Below are 16566 nucleotides of genomic sequence, written 5' to 3'. Positions count from 1 at the left end.
AATAGACATAACGTCAGCATTTTTCTGACACCCACTTTTCACGATATATATCCCAACCATCTAACAGCAGAACACAACAGCCAGAAAGAATGAGGAGCTCAGCAGCAAGATGAACCACCTTGGTTAAAAGTGAACTAATTGGGCTGATTCATACTTCTGTGAGGAGCTCAGAGTGTGTTTGGGACAAGTAAGGACCACACGGTAAGAAGAACAATATAATCCAGGGAGGACAGACAGGCCTACATGAAGAGCATTACAATCCCACAGGACAAGGATGATAGACAGATGCAATCCGGATCACAGCCTCACTAGGGGAATCAAAGTAGTTACAAATTTTATATTCATGACTCCGCAGCCATTGGAAACAGTCTACTTCTGTCTACCCTGTACCGTTATTTCAAAGTACTTCTATCAAAAATCACAAAAAGAACATAAGTTGCTCGTTGTCCCAAAGAAATTTCTTGGCTTAAAATGTGATTTTTCCAACATGCATCCTAGATACAGTTGCCTGTAAGCACCTGTGATAACATAGCTATCATGTGTAGGGGTCCTTGACCTTACTGACCTCTGCCATAGTGTTCTGAATAGGAGTCCCTGTCAGCAGCAATCGGTTCCGGCACTGAAACTGCAGCAAAATCTTCCAACGAACACTGCGAAAAGCAGAGAAGAACTGAGAAAACAAAAATTCATGTGCAAAACACCTAAACCATTCACAACCTCTGCACATAGTGCAGTCAGTTAGTCATGTTCCTGGGAAGAACTCATCAAAATGATTGCTCTCTATTCTAAAACCAATCAAGGAGAACATGAAAATAAAAAAGCAAAATATTGATTCAAGTAAGAATACATTGCATCTAGTACTGTTAACCTTATGAAGCAACGAGACAGACATCAATTGTCAGTTAGGAAGTGAATCAGTCTCCACAGGAAGTGGGTAGAAATATCAGCTAGACATGTGGAAATATTTTCTTCAGCTATGATTTAGCAGGTCTTCCAACGACTGTTTTGGCCTTCAATAAGACCAAAATGCAAATGGATATTCAAAGTTATATAGACTGGATACAATTTCAGCCATTCATTCAAGGATAGCAAAATTTAGCGTCTTTGCTGGATAAAAGCTCTGCACAAGTAACCTCATCTACTTGGACAAAGTGGGAATAACTTGACTTCAGAGACACAAGGCTCTGTACCAACAAGCAGAAATGAAAACTGTACACTTCCCCCAGTACGTGTCAATATGTGCACTCTGAGTTGTGTACCTGCCATCCAGTCCGCAAGTCAGAACCTGATAAATACACAAGGATTTTAATTAGTGGTTTACCTGGAGCTGCTTTTGAGTGCCTGGGCCTCATCTAGCACCATATACTGCCATTTCACCCGCTGAAAGTATTTCACATCCTGAACTACCAGCTGGTAACTGGTTATCACCACATGGAATGGTGCATTTTGGGTGTACAATGTTTTCTAAAACCAAAAAGAGGCAAGAGAAGTTATGGAAAACTAATTGTCAATGTCAGTAAAAAATTACAATGTGGCTGCAGACAAAATGAACCACCTCACAATGCCCCCAAGCCACCCAATGGCAACACATATTATTGAACTTGGAAACCACCCAGCTGCCATAGATGATAGGACTGTTTGACAACATGCAGCAATTTCATTCACAGCCTTAACAGAAAAGAACATTTAGCTTTAACTGTACCAGGGAGTACCGTGTAGTAATACTGCATGCAACTTGAGACAGACCATCCACCCATTTTTTCCTTAGCAAGCACATCGCTCCTGACTGCCATAGCCCTTGGCCAGAGTTCGGTTTATACAATGTATACCAAGGTTAGCCCGATCAAACTCATGACTATCCCTTGATTCCTCAAGCAAGTTGTTCAATTGCTTAGAGTCCAATTCAACATCAGCAAGACTGAGGAAACTCTACATGGTGAAGCACCTGAATCCTGCCACGTCCATAGCAACATCCAACAGACTGAAATCTCACACAGTTTAACTCTGAATTCAGCTACAAACTTCAAATGCTATTCATAAAGACTGATCATTTTGGACATGGTAAAACTATCCTTACCATCACCTTTGTAATCTCACTGCCACCAAAATCCTTGTTCGTACCTGCTGCATTCAGATGAAATTACACCAACATTCTACTTGCTTAATTCCCAAGTCCACGACTTCAGAGAAGTGCAACTCACTCAAAGTTCTGCTACCCTACTGGTTGGTCTCACACTCAGCCTCCCCAAGAAATGGGTAAGAATATCAGCTACAGGTAACATTTTTGTACATTATGATTTAGCACATCGACCAACTACTATGTCTTGACCAACAATGAGACAATCGTGTAAAGGGACAACTGAAGCTATCTGGCTTATGATAAACTTCAGCAATTCCAGGACAGCAGAATCGACCATCTTCATATTTTATCATCTGTATCCTGACACAAGTGCATTGACTCATCTAATCATTTTCTTAACCCTTGCTCTTTTTCTTAGTCACCCTCCATGTCTCATCTCTCTCCAAATCGCTCGTGTGCGAGCAGGCCATTCAGCTCAGAGTCCACACTGACCCCCCAAACAGCATTCCAGCCAGTGAGAGACTGGAGTTTTCAGTAACTTCACATAAATTACCTTTTATGGTAGCAGCCCAAAAGTAGATGCACTGGCTTCAATTCCTCAACTTGCTACATGCTGAATTAAAATTCAAACTTGGAGTTACCAGTACTACATTTACGTAGCAGCTTTAAAGCATCTCAAAGTCCAAAGTCGAAGGATGTGCAGGTCAGGTGAATTGGCTATGCTAAACTGTCCATAGGGTTAGATGCATTAGTCAGAGGGAAATAGGTCGAGGTTCTTCGGAAGGTCGATGTGGACTTGCTGGGCTGAAGGGCTTGTTTCCACACTGTAGGGAATCTAATCAAATCTACTTCAACGAACAATCTGACACCAAGTTCATCAAAAAAGGTGTCAGGGCAGGTGATTCAAAGTCTGGTCAACAACTCAGAACAAACAGGGAGAGAAGACAACCTCTTGAGGAGGACCATCTGATCAGAAGATATGGGCTCTTGAGACTGCGCTGCCAATCAACACAAATATTTGCCTCAACTGTTTCCTACCCATTCCTCCTAGCTTTTGATTGAGACATTATACTACTTGGACTTATAAGAAGCACAAGTGCAGAGAAAGGAGGACAGATTATGAGAAGAAATTCTAGAACTCAGGAACTCAATGGAGAAGGCACCAATGGAGGTGAAGTAGGAGGGATAAAAAGCAAGTACCCCGAGAGGTGGATCAAGAACATGAGAATTTGCAGGGCTGCAAAGCAGCAAGACCATCAGGATTACAACTTCAAACTGAGGTATGAGTGCACCAGGAGTGCTGTCGGCCAGCAAGCATATGGCAGCTGTGTAAATGTAATTTGATACAAGTCAAGATGGGATCAGGTGAGTCACTATGGCTTGCCTCTTGCAAACTATTCCCACCATATCTCTCTTGTCTAGCAGAGGCCACAATGCCAGTGCTAACACATGGATATCTTTCTGCTTCACTATTTAGAATCGAAGGACACATGCAGAAGCTCATAGCTCAAATCCCACAAGACGACTTGTTGGCCAGGAAGGAAAATTCATCATGTAGCTGAATAAGTTGATTGTCAACTTTCAAACACACCTAATGGCAAGCAGTAACAGCAAGAGAGTTTTTCCTAGTCAGCCATCCTAAAGCAGGGAATGGCAAATTTTAGATTAGAGTGGTGCTGGAAAAGCACAGCAGGTCAGGTAGCATTAGAGGAGCAAGAAAATCGATGTATTGGGCAAAAGCCCTTCATCAGGAACCAAAGTATGGCAAACAATTGCAGTACTTTGCTCATGAGTATGGACTGATTCTATGAAAGTTCATGGCAGAACACATTGAAATGAAGACAGGGGATATGACAGAGGCACCTTTGGATCAGCAATTGCTCGAGAACACTTCCAGGTTGAACTCAGTAGATATTAATATTGGATATGCCTGGCCATTTTTAATTAAAAATTATCAGGTGGTGAGCAGTGCAATGAGTTTTGTGGGAGGAAATGGATTATACGCCACACGGACCAGCTCACATACCAGGGATCCATACCTCTTCGTAAGTTAAGTATCAAGTGGACATCAAGCAGAAGGAGTTGAGTAAATCTTACCTGGCTCCAGAACTTCCTGATCACCTTTCTGTCATGTGGGTTCCCCCAGTAAGGCAACACCTAAAAGTGGAAGGAAAAAAAGTGAATATTTCAGAAGTTACCCTCTGCAACACTTAGCATATCAAAAAAATATAAGTTAGTGAGTAAAATGTAAAGCAAAGTCTTGCAAGGGAAAGCCTCAGTGGTCAGGGTTCAGGCATTGAGCCTGGCTCTGTGGCTCAGAAGGGAAGTGGGGAGAAAAGGAGAGCAAGTGATAGGATAATCAGTGATAAGAGGAACAGACAGGAGATTCTGAGATTGCAAACAAGACTCCTGGGTGGTGTGTTGCCTCCTGGGTTCCAGGGTCAGTGATGTCTTGGATAGAGTCTACAGGATTCTATAAAGGGAGAACAGCCAAAAGCTGCTGTACACATCAGTACCAATGACAGATAGCGAAAGGGAGGAGGACCTGAAAAACAGAATTATAGGGAGCTAGGGTGAAAGCTAGAAGGCAGGATGGCCAGAGTAGTAATCTCAGGATTTCTAACAGCGCCACGTACGAGTGAGGCTAGGAACAGATAACGAGTGCAGCTGAACACCTAGCTGCAGGGCTGGTGTAGGAGGGAAGGCTTCTGATATGTGGATCATTGGGATACCTTCTGGGGAAGGTGAGACCAGTACAAGAAGGATGGGTTGCACCTAAACCAGATGGGCACCAATATTCTGGGTAAGAACTATGCTAGAGCTCTTCAGCAGGGTTTAAACTAGATTGGCGGGCGGGGGGGGGGGCAGAGCTACGGATCAATTGATGGAGTAGGTACTGAACAGCTAGATACAGCATGCAGAGAATCTGAGGTGGGATAGGCACTTGATAGGGCAAAGATGCAGTCAGTGTGATGGGTTGAAATGTGTATATTTTAATGCAAATTGCATCAGGAATAAGGGTGATGAACTTAGAGCATGGATCACGAGTTGGAACTACAATGTTATGGTCATTGCTGTGACTTGGATATCACCGGGGCAGGAATGGTTGTTGGACGTTCCAGGGTTTAAATGTTTCAAAAGGAATAGGGAGGAAGGTAAAAGAGATGGGACAGTGGCACAAAGGGAGGTCATCAAGGCAGGTTTGTCTAAAGAGTCAGTATGGGTGGAAGTCAAACTGGAAAGGAACACAGTCACTGTTGCTAATGGGGGGCGGGGGGGAGGATGCGTCTGTAGCAAACTCCCAAGAGAGATGTGGAGCAGAAGATTGGCAGGCAGATTTCAGAAAGGTGCACAAGAGTTGTTTTAATGGGTGACTTCAATTTCCTGCACACACAGGCACTCCTATACACACGGAAAAACACAAACAGACGCGCACACAGACACCCACACACACCCTTTCACAGACTTAAGACACTCTGTATATACACACACACACACAGACACACACACATATTCTCACACTCTCAACCCCCAACCCAGACAGACAGACACACACACAAAGACCCACATGCACACATATTTTGTGGGGTGAATTTGTACTTGCAGGGTTACATTGTACTTTGCTCAAAAACTGCATGCATTCATGTAGAACTCCGTTATCTCACTTTTTAGATTAGAATCAATCTAAACAGCATGGTATAGACAGAGAACACAGGGGGCCAACACCTTCAACATATTGTCGAGCTATCACCATTGTTAACAGCTAACCTGAGAATGCAACTTTTTAAAAAAAAAGGTTTTGTGATTTACACATGAAAGAAGTGAAACTACAATGGTATTCTAACAGATGAAAGGCTTAACAGACAATCAATTTTTCAATGTATAATTTCAGTTACATCACACTATAAATCTTTGCTATAAATTCTGAGAGGATTGAGCCCTCCACTATCACCTGATGAAGGAGTGTCGCTCCGAAAGCTAGTGTGCTTCCAATTAAACCGTTGGACTATAACCTGGTGTTGTGTGACTTTTAACTTAGCAATGCAATACTGCCACCTGGTGTCAGCACTATTCAGAAAACCAGGCAGAACAACAGAAACCTCAAGCTCCTGATACGTCTAAACATATAATCTGGTCAAATGATGTACAGTGAACACTATGCACAAACGTTTTTTAAAAAGCTTCATTCATGGAATATGGGCTAGGCCAGTATTTATTGTCTATCCCTTTTAGATGTAGGTTTTCTCGCTGAGCTGAAAGGTTCATTTCCAGATGTTTCGTTACCTTACTAGGTAACATCTTCGGTGGACCTCAGGCGAAGCAATGTTGAAAATTCCTGCTTTCTATTTATATGTTTGGGTTTCTTTGGATTGGTGATGTCATTGCCTGTTTGTCCAATGTTGTATTTGTTACAGTCCTTGCACAGTATTTGTAAAGTTGATGAAGTTAGTGGTGTTTGGTGTATGGAAAATATCATCAAGCTAGTGGATCTATGCCTTACCACCCACTTCACCTTTAACAACAAAACTTACAGACAAACCAACGGCAGAAAACTAGCCACCAGGATACATGAACACCAACTAGCCACAAAAAGACATGACCCTCTCTCACTAGTATCCTCACATATGGATGAGGGACAATATATCCATCCTAGGACAAGCCAAGCAAAGACACGCACAAGAACTCCTGAAAGCATGGCATTCTAACCGGAACGCTATCAACAAACACATCGAGTTAGACCGCTAACAGGAACAGGAAGTGACTTCACCACAGGAAATGACATCAATCCAAAGAAACCCAAACATATAAATAGAAAGCAGGAATTTTCAGCATTGCTTCGCATGAGGTCCACTGAAGATGATATTTAGTAAGGTAACGAAACGCCTGGAAATGAACCTTTCAGCTCGGCGAGAAAACCTACACCTAAAAGGGATAGACAATAAATACTGGCCTAGCCCATATTCCATGAATGAAGCTTTTTAAAAAACGTTTGTGCATCGTGTTCATCGTTTGACCAGATTATATGTTTAGACGTATCAGGAGCTTGAGATAACTGTTATGTCTGGTTTTCTGAACAGTGCTAGCACCAGGTGGCAGTATTGCATTACTAACCACTTTATTGTAAATGTCTGTAAGCATGCATGCTGGGAGTAATCTGGAATCTGACTGCTGGTATTCAAAAAGTGAAGACATCCTCTAATTCTTCAACAAAAACAAACTCCGGTTTGGAGAGAAAACAGATTTAATGTTTAAGGTCCAGTGACCCTTCCTCAGAACTGTTTGTAACTGATGACAGTGACAGGGATGGGTGGGTGGGAAAAGGACATCAAAGAAGGTGTTCAGACCCTAAAGTTATTGAACTCAGTTTTTTTTTTCCTCATCCTTTGTCCCCTCGACAGAAAGGGGCACATTTGTTAGCTCCTGTGCAAAAAATATAGTACAAAGTATTATGTTTAAGATCATGGTGGCACAGTCAGGAATTATAAAATGACCAATTGAAAATAGAAGCTATGCTAGGCATAGATTTTAAGCCTTGTTCACTGGTTTCCGAGTGACTTGCTCAATCTCACTCAGTTTCAGACAGATGAGATTTCACAAAAGACACCAACATAATTGCTCTGTTTATAAATTTAGCTTGCGTGTGATTTTGCTGTCCTTTTTTTGTGATTCAAATGTATTTCTTCTTTGCAAAAGGTCCCAATATCCTCTGGTGAAAAGCCAACAAAGTGCTTCTTTTCTATATAATGCTCCTCTTGACCTTGGGGGTGCATGAATATCTTCAATAGCTAGTTAATTATTTTTGAAAGTGCATAGAAACGTAGCAGCCTTTGTACAATCAGCAAATTTTCAATGAGGTTAATGCTCAAATGAGTATTGGATGAATGAAAAATAGTTGTCAGAACACTTGTTCTTCAAAATAGGTCCATGGGATAATTGGCATTGTTAGGTCAGAGTCGTTGTTTAACATTCTGATCAGAAGATATGATCTCTGACTGACTGTACAGTACCCCCTCAGAGCAATTGATTTATGGATGGGCATCATGATGAATTTCTGCTAATTCCGATGTTGATGGGTAGAACGATCAGGTATTCCTCTGAACAAACTATATCATGTATTGAACATATGCATAAAGCACCCAGTCCAATTCCACTTTCCTCACTCCACGCAGCCATTAATGTCATTTAGTACAACAGCAGCCTGTAGTCATAATGCTGGTCTGCTGATACCCTATTTAATCTAATACTGCCCTCCTGCTAGCTTTCCATTCTTTTATAATGTTGCACTCTTTTCACGTATGTGTCACTGCCTAGTGACTCTAACCTCACTCTTCTGTTTGATCCCCATACTCTTGATTATCCAACTTAACGTTGTCTATCTCACATGCTCTACAAAGCCTCTAATATCCCTTTCTTAATATTGTCTTCAATATTCTTTCTCAAGCAACTTGCACTCTTGTCACTTGCCAAACCTTTATGTCTCTACCTGAGCTACAAATCTTCTCAAAACTCACTATTGCGTATCCCTAATTATCCAGAAGGCAGCAAAGAGTCAGGCGCATTGTTGAGAGCTTGGAGTCACATCGAAGCCAGATCAGGTAAGGATGGCAACTTTCCTCACTCAAAGGCATTAGTGAGCCAGATGAGCTTTGCCAACAATGAATTCATGGTAATTATCGGACTCTTAATTCCAGGTTTTTACTGAATTCAAATTCCACCATCTGCCATGGCAGGAATCGAACCCAGGTGCCAGAACATGACCTGGGTCTCTGGATTAACCATGTAACAATGATACTACTAGGCCATTGCGTTTATCTCATTCCAGAGGATGGGTCCTGACAGCACCTGGCAAAGCCTGGTTCTGGCTCGTTACTGGCATAGCTCAGTCACAAACTACACAGTCTTGTTTGACCACTATTTGTCATAAAAGAATCATAATATTTGGAATGCAACCTATAAAATGCATCCATATCTATGTCAGAATTCAGACTACAAAGAAAGCCTGGACAATAACAGAAGTGCTGAATCTGCACAAATTCCTTTAGCACTGACAGCTAGACATCTCCAACTTGAGAGTTCTAAATGCAATAGGGATGTCCATAACATTCTAAGATTACAAAATTTAATTTCTTATACACCAGCACTGCAGAGTCCTTTACATTACCTTGAATCGTGAAACAAATCTGGAGAATTCCTGATGCCAGTTGTTCAGTGTGGAGGCAGGAGAGATGATTAGAAATGGACCCCAAATATTTTCTCTCTGCATAAGAATCAAGTCAGTCAGTAAACGTGCACTAAATTCAGTTAAACAAACAGATTCATTAAAATACTTTTTTTTTTGCATTAAGGGTTCAACAGCCTTCACCTCAGGTACCTGAATATGAGTGAAAGGGAGTGTTCTTAGTCCAAAGTTATAAGAAGGCAGTACTGAAGTATTAGACAAACAGCCAAATTCTCTCTCTTCAATTCAGCCAAAGCAACCATGGTCAGTTCCAGTTTATGCACAAATCTGATTTAGATTTGTACTCAGCTCTGGCTATTTAATGATTTACAGCCTGTGCAACCAGAAAAGGTTGCTCAATCTGTTTATATATTGGGGTGAGAAATTAGGCAAGCATTGAGAATTAGCATGTACATAGTCTGCAGAGAATAGGGCAAGGCAGTTTGAATTTGAAATTGAGAGGAATTTGGTTGTGATTGAAGGTCTGTGTGAACCAGGGACTTTGATTAGCCTATTATTGCCATGGCCATCAGTACATCATTTCAACAATTTTGTGCATGAGGTTTTCTATGCAGCCTCTTTCCAAATGGTTGGACATCAATATTGGGAGTATGCTTATACTGTGCCTACGCAGAGAATGTAGGATGGCAGTGCAGAGAGCTTGACTTTACATTTAGTCCTTATTACACCTTAGTCAGTTAGACATCTGATTTTTGTAACAACGGTGTGAAATTTATGCCAAATGACAGCAAGTAATCTACTGGATGAAAGGGGCAGGGAGATATGTTTAACTTGGATAATAAAGAGAGATAAAACAAAAATGAAGCTCCATACAATTAGTTACTATTGCTAATGGAAGTCATCTAAAGCTCTGATGCTCAGAGCAAGACGTGCAGCAGTTTGAGATGATTCTAAACTCAAATACATCATAAATCTTACCTCAGCTAAATGTGCCAAGAAAGCAATGCTCTGTACTGTCTTCCCAAGTCCCATCTCATCAGCCAGAATTCCATTGATACCCTGAAAGCAAAGAAAATTTAAATCAAGATCAAGCCATATGGAGACAGACATGTGAATTCATATCAGACAGGTATTCACAGTTAAGGCAGCCAGATCTCCATTTAAACAGGTGCTATGAAATAGTACATAAGGATACAAGTAATGATATCCCAAAGTTTGGAACTAGCTGTTAAGGTTGATGAGCTACCAAAATCCTGTGCCATACAATGAGAAATTGAGAGTTTGGAAATGAGGCATGAAAAGAAAACCCTTCAGATCAATGCTACTGGCAAGTGACCAAATGGTCTTGAGTGCATCATACTAGTCATTGAAAATTACTGACTCTTTCTCCCCACTGTCAAGCCACATAGCCTATCATGCACAATGGTGTGGCCAATGAGACTCTTGCCAATACTGAAGAGAAGAATCTCAGTCATGTGCACACAGATTTTACCTGCTCATAAAGGTTAGCCAGCCAATTCATGCCTTTCAGTTGGTAGGCTTTGAGCTTGCCATTGAACATGGAAGGCTGAGGAATGTCTTCACCAGCCCGAATGGAAGGGTTGGCCAAGCTGTAACTCTCCCCGAAACCAGTCCCCGACTCATTGGCTGCCCGCAATGCAGCCATGCGGCTCTCCTTTGCTTCCTCATCGAACAATCTGGTCTGAAAGCAAAAGTGCATACAATGGTGGTCAACTGTGATATCAAGGACTGCAGTTTTAAGAACTTATTCTGAACTTAGTATAGTTGTGGATACTACCATCTATAGCAAGATATTCAGTGCACGAATTAGAATGGTGGTCTGTTGTCACACTGCCTGCTGGTGCAATAAAGCATCGGAGAGAGATTAAAAACTCAGAATCCACATCTTCCACCACAGATTCAGTTATAATCTCATTTAGCCAGTGGAGGCTTTTCATTCTAATCTTTGCTCACACTTACCTAACATAGTTGAGCAGAGAACAAAAACAAAATCTATTACAGCAGCTAGGTATAATTTTCTAAGTTACAAACATTGTTCATTAACATAGAAAGTCCAAGAACAGAACAACAAACCAACAAAATGAACATGGCATAAGCAAATCCCTTCCATAAGACACAAAAGCCAGTTTAATCCTCTCCTATTGTACCAAAGTGCTATTTTCCAATAAGGACATATGAACATCAGCTGATGCAACGGAAAGTTTCACTGCCCACAAGATTAACGGTATCAATATAATTTGACACACGGCACAAGTGCAGGAAAATATCCTCCTCCCTGGAATAAGGCAAACACAGCTTACAAGATGTGGATAATCTTTTAGCCATAATCCTTGTATTTCCCAATGGGTTTTCATTCTCTACAAACTTCATCTCATCCTTATCAACATTGCCTCTCTTCTGCATATCATCCCCATCTCAGACTTAGATTGATTCTCTGTCCGCAATACATTAAAGTCCTCCACCTGCCAACCTGCCTTCCAACCTATTCACTGCCTTAAAATTTCCCTCCTTGCTTTCTGTTCTTCTTTTAACTCCAAATTTGCAAAGCTCCAACCTTGAGCCTCTGTATCACTTAAGTGCACTCTTTGCAACACCTCTTATGTCCACCTCTCCATTTCTCCCTTCTCCCACCTGAAGACCTTATCTGTTTTTAAACTAAGCTTCAATCATTTTAATATTTGTTTCTTGGCATTATAACTGGTCGCCTACATATTTCCAAAGGTACACGATAAAGTGCTGTACAAATGGCTTGCAAACGGCAAGGAGGTAGAAGTGAACGGTAGTCTCTTAGACTACAGAAAGGTTTAAAATGAAATTGCCAAAGAATTTGTCTTTGACTTTGTTCACAGAATATGGGTATTACTGACTAGGCCAGCATTTATTGCACATCCCCAAATGCCCCGAGAAGAGCTGCCTTCTGGATCTGCTGACACCCTTGAGGTGTAGAAACATCCACAGTGCTGTGAGGGAAGGAGTTCCAGGATTTTGGACCAGTGGCACCAAAAGGAACAGTGAAATAGTTCCAAATCAGCATGGCTGATGGCTTGAAGGGGAACTTACTGATAGTGGCATTTAAATAGATCTGCTGTCTTGTCCTCATAGGTGGTAGACCTTTTGAGGGTTAAGCAGAATCCAAAGGGATTCTAAAAGGTAACTAGGGACATAACAGGGCCCCTGAACGATCAGCAAGACAGTCTCTGTGTGGAACTGCAGGAGATTTTTTTTGGGGGGGGGGGGGAAGAAGATACTTAATGAGTATTTTGCAGTGTTTACTGTGGAGAAGGACATGGAAGAAATAGAATGTGGGGAAATAGATGGTGATATCTTGAAAAATGCCCATATTACAGAGGTGGTGCTGGATGTCTGAAAACACCAACAAGTGGATAAATCCCCAGGACCTGATCCGATGTACCCACAACTCTGTGGGAAGCTGGGGAAGTGATTAATGGTCCCCTTGTTGAGCTATTTCTATCTGTGGTAATCACAGGTGAGGTGTTGGCAAACTGGAGGTTGGCTAACGTGATGCCACTATTTAAGGAAGGATGGTAAGGAAAAGCCAGTGAATTATAAACTGATGAGCCTGATATCGATGGTGGGCAAGTTATTGTCGGCTATGCGGAGGCATAGGATTTCCACGCATTTGGAAAGGCAAGTATTAGGGATTAAGGAGAGTCAACATGGTTTTGTGCACAGGAAATCATGTCTCATGAATGTGATTTGAGTTTTTTGAAGTAGTAACAAAGTGGATTTATGAGGACAAAGCTGTGGACATTATCTGTATGGACTTGAGTAAGGCATTTGACAAGGTTCCTCACAGTAGACTGGATAGCAAGGTTAGATCATAGAATACACAGAAAACTAGCCATTTGGATACAGAACTGGCTCAAAGGTTGAAGGCAGTGGTGGTGGAGATTTGTTTTTCAGATTGGAGGCCTGTGACCAGTGGTGTGCCACAAGGATTAGTGCTGGATCCACTGCTTTTCGTCATTTATATAAATAATTCGGACGTGAACATAAGAGGTATAGTTTGCAGAGGACACCAAAACTGGAGGTGCAGTGGACAGCAAAGAGGTTACCTCAGACTACAACAGGATCACGATCGGATGTGTCATTGGGCTGAGGAGTGGCAGATGAAGTTTAATTTAGATAAATGTGAGGTGCTGCATTTTGGAAAGGCAAATCAGAGCAGGACTTATACACTTAATATTAAGTTCCTGGGGAGTGTGGCTGAACAAACAGACCTTGGGGTGCAGGTTCATAATTCCTTGAAAGTGCAGTCACAGGTAGGTATGATATTGAAGGCTGTGTTTGGTACACTTTCCTTTATTGGTCAGAGTATTAAGTACAGGAATTGGGAGGTCATGTTGCGGCTGTACAGGACATTGGTCTGGCCACTGTTGGAATATTGCGTGCAATTCTGGTCTTCCTCCTATTGGAAAGATGTTGTAAAACTTGACAGGGTTCAGAAAAGATTTACAAGGATGTTACCAGGATTTGAGTTATAGGGAGAGGCTGAATAGGCTGGGGCTGTTTTTCCTGGAGTGTCAAAGGCTCAGGGGTGACCTTATAGAGGTTTACAAAATCATGAGGGTCATGGATAGGATAAATAGACAGAGTCTTTGCCCTAGTCCAGAACAAGTAGGCATAGGTTTAGGGTGAGAGAAGAAAGATTTAAAAGGGACTTAAGGGGCAACTTTCTCATACTGAGGGTGGTGCGTGTATGGAATGAGCTGCCAAAGGAAGTGGTGGAGGCTGGTACAATTACAATATTTCAAAGATATTTGGATGGATATATGAATAGGAAGGGTTTAGAGGGATATGGGCTAAGTGCTGGCAGGTTAGGTTAGCATGAACCTGGTTGGCATGAACAAGTCGCACAGAAGGGCCTGTTTCTGTGCTGGACATCTCTATGACTTTATTTAAAGTTGCTGTTGAAGGAGCTTTTGAGAGTTGCTGCAGTGCATCTTGTAAATAGCACACACTGCTACCACTATGTGGTAATGAAGGGAATGAACGTTCAAGGTGGTAGTTGAAATGGTAATCAAGTGGGAGGAACAGAGAAAATGCTGGAGAAATTCAGCAGATCTGGCTGTATCTGCGGACAGAGAAACAGTTAATGTCTGGAGTCCAATACAATTCTTCCTTGAAGCTCCACCTCAGTATCAGTCTCCTTATTAAAGGAAGTATGCAAATGCATTGGATGCAGAGTTAGAGGTCTACAACACATGAAAAGGTTCTTGGTCCCTTCACGCCCATGCCAGTAAAAACCAACCACCTAACTTTTGTAATCTCATTTTCCAGCAGATGGCAGTCTCACATGACTTGGCATCGCAAGAGCACATCTAAATACTTCTTAAATGTTATCAGGGTTTCTGCCTCTCCCACCCTTGCAGTCAGCGAATTCCAGATTTTCACCACCCTCTGGGTGAAAAGGTATTTCCTTACATTCCCTTTAAACCTCCTGCTCCTTAATTTAAATCGTCATCTCCTGATCATTGATCGCTCCACTATGGGGAAATTTTATACGTATTATATTCTGCCTCAGTCTCCTCTGTTCCCAAGAAACCAACCGCAATCTTTCTTTTATCCCATCTTTCTTCATGACTGAAACTTTCCAGCCCAAACAACATTCTGGTAAACCTCCCCTGCACCCTCCCCACTGCTATCACAACCCTCCGATAATGTGGATTCCAAAACTGCAAACATAATTCTAACTGTGGCCAAACCAACATTCTCAGAAGGTCTACCAACTAATTCCTGGAATGGGTAGGGTGTCACTCATTTGCTACAATAACTTTGGCTGGTGAGTGAAGGCAATCTCACCCAATGTTCTGGAGAAGCCAGAGTTAAAAGGCACAAGCAAACCCTCTGCTTGAATGTAAAACAGTAAACTAACTTGTATATTGTAATTCTGCGGTCAATGTCATAAGGGAGTAGAATGAATTCTTACAATTGAAGCAACAATGTTTTGTTGCAGCAGAATAAAGGTGGTGGCATTTAGCTGTTATAACAAATAAGTAAGTGCCTCATGCTAACAACTGGTGCCCCAAGTGCATATGAAGTTCACTTTCAAGTACCCATATAACCCTGATCAGTGAACTTGCACAAATTTATATCCTGTACTGCTTCAAAACAGATCAGGTGAAATTATAGCACAAAACAAAACAAAATTCATTAGCATGAAAAATGTTCTGCATGCCAGGGACTGGGCTAGGAGAGTAACAAGTGGAACACAATCAACATAATGAAAACCTGAGCCACTCACTTTGGCTTGCTGCACTCGAAAGGCATCCTCTGCATTCTTCAATGCCTGTGCTTTATAGTATTCACTATCTGCAAAACAGAGAATAACACACAATAAAATCATACGAGTACATGGTAATTTCCCCACTGGGGTTCAGATTGGTAAAAAGTGCCAAGTTCACCTTGCTAGTTACCGAGAACAGTGCTACTCAACCAATGGGGTACATCCCTCTGTCTAAATGTGAAATCTATCAAGATGGGGGGAGAATTATAAAAATAAACAATGAAATATAAAGGCATGAAGCTAAGAATTAAGATATATATTTGCTACTCAATTGTCAGTGGAAAACAGCAAGGACATTTGGATACAGATGGTACTGCAGTGATATCCCTGAAAGACAGGGAGCTTGTAGGTGCCATCACCCTTGGGGTGAAAAGCGGTTTCCTTACATTCCCTCTAAACCACCTACCCTTTACTTTAAATCACGTCACCTGGTCACCGATCGCTCCACTATGGGACAACTTTGACAAAATGCCTGGTGACATCTAAGATGTAGAGGGTTAAGAAACACTGACCTGGACATTCAGATAAGATGTGCAACTACTGCAAGCTCAGCACCAGAGAACCAAGACACGACCCTTAAAATGTCCTATCTACAATTCAATGTTGGAGAGATTGCACAAAATAGAGGACAATAATAAACTTATAAGTTGTCTTTTGAGATTACAAGAAATAATTCCACCATAGCCCACATCCTCATCACCCCTGGATTCACTTGCCCCTCTCCCAACTCAAATGGCTCCACTCCAATCTCAACCCCTCTTACCTCAGATGACCGTCCACCTGCCCAACTACATTTGTCTACCTCATCTACCACTTTACCTTCCTGCACATCCCCAAACCTTGGCTTCAGCTTGATATAAATGCTGCTATCGTGAAAAGTGCCCATATTGCAGAAGAGGTGGTGCTGGACATCTTAAAATGCATCTAGGTGGATAAATCCCTGGGACCTGATAAAGTGCATCCAGACTCTGTAAAAAG

General features: G+C 41.7%; 1 protein-coding gene across 2 annotated transcripts in view; it reads right to left on the bottom strand.

Moving 5' to 3' along the window:
* ino80 (INO80 complex ATPase subunit) overlaps positions 1 to 16566 on the bottom strand; it is a 215530-nt gene that overhangs the window by 115729 nt on the left and 83235 nt on the right. For both annotated transcript variants that reach the window (XM_043698306.2, XM_043698307.2), the window contains exons 11-17: positions 15547 to 15614; positions 10753 to 10962; positions 10239 to 10319; positions 9243 to 9338; positions 4178 to 4237; positions 1322 to 1464; positions 566 to 650 (exon numbers count right to left, since the gene is read on the bottom strand). In XM_043698306.2, the coding sequence (XP_043554241.2) occupies positions 566 to 650; positions 1322 to 1464; positions 4178 to 4237; positions 9243 to 9338; positions 10239 to 10319; positions 10753 to 10962; positions 15547 to 15614 (743 nt within the window). The remainder of the gene's footprint in view (positions 1 to 565; positions 651 to 1321; positions 1465 to 4177; positions 4238 to 9242; positions 9339 to 10238; positions 10320 to 10752; positions 10963 to 15546; positions 15615 to 16566) is intronic.

Source organism: Chiloscyllium plagiosum, unplaced genomic scaffold, assembly GCF_037043375.1.
Source record: "Chiloscyllium plagiosum isolate Xiang-an unplaced genomic scaffold, Cpla_swu_hap1 HiC_scaffold_8, whole genome shotgun sequence".
In the NCBI taxonomy this organism is placed as follows: Eukaryota; Metazoa; Chordata; class Chondrichthyes; order Orectolobiformes; family Hemiscylliidae; genus Chiloscyllium; species Chiloscyllium plagiosum.
This window is presented reverse-complemented; position numbering and strand designations above follow the sequence as displayed.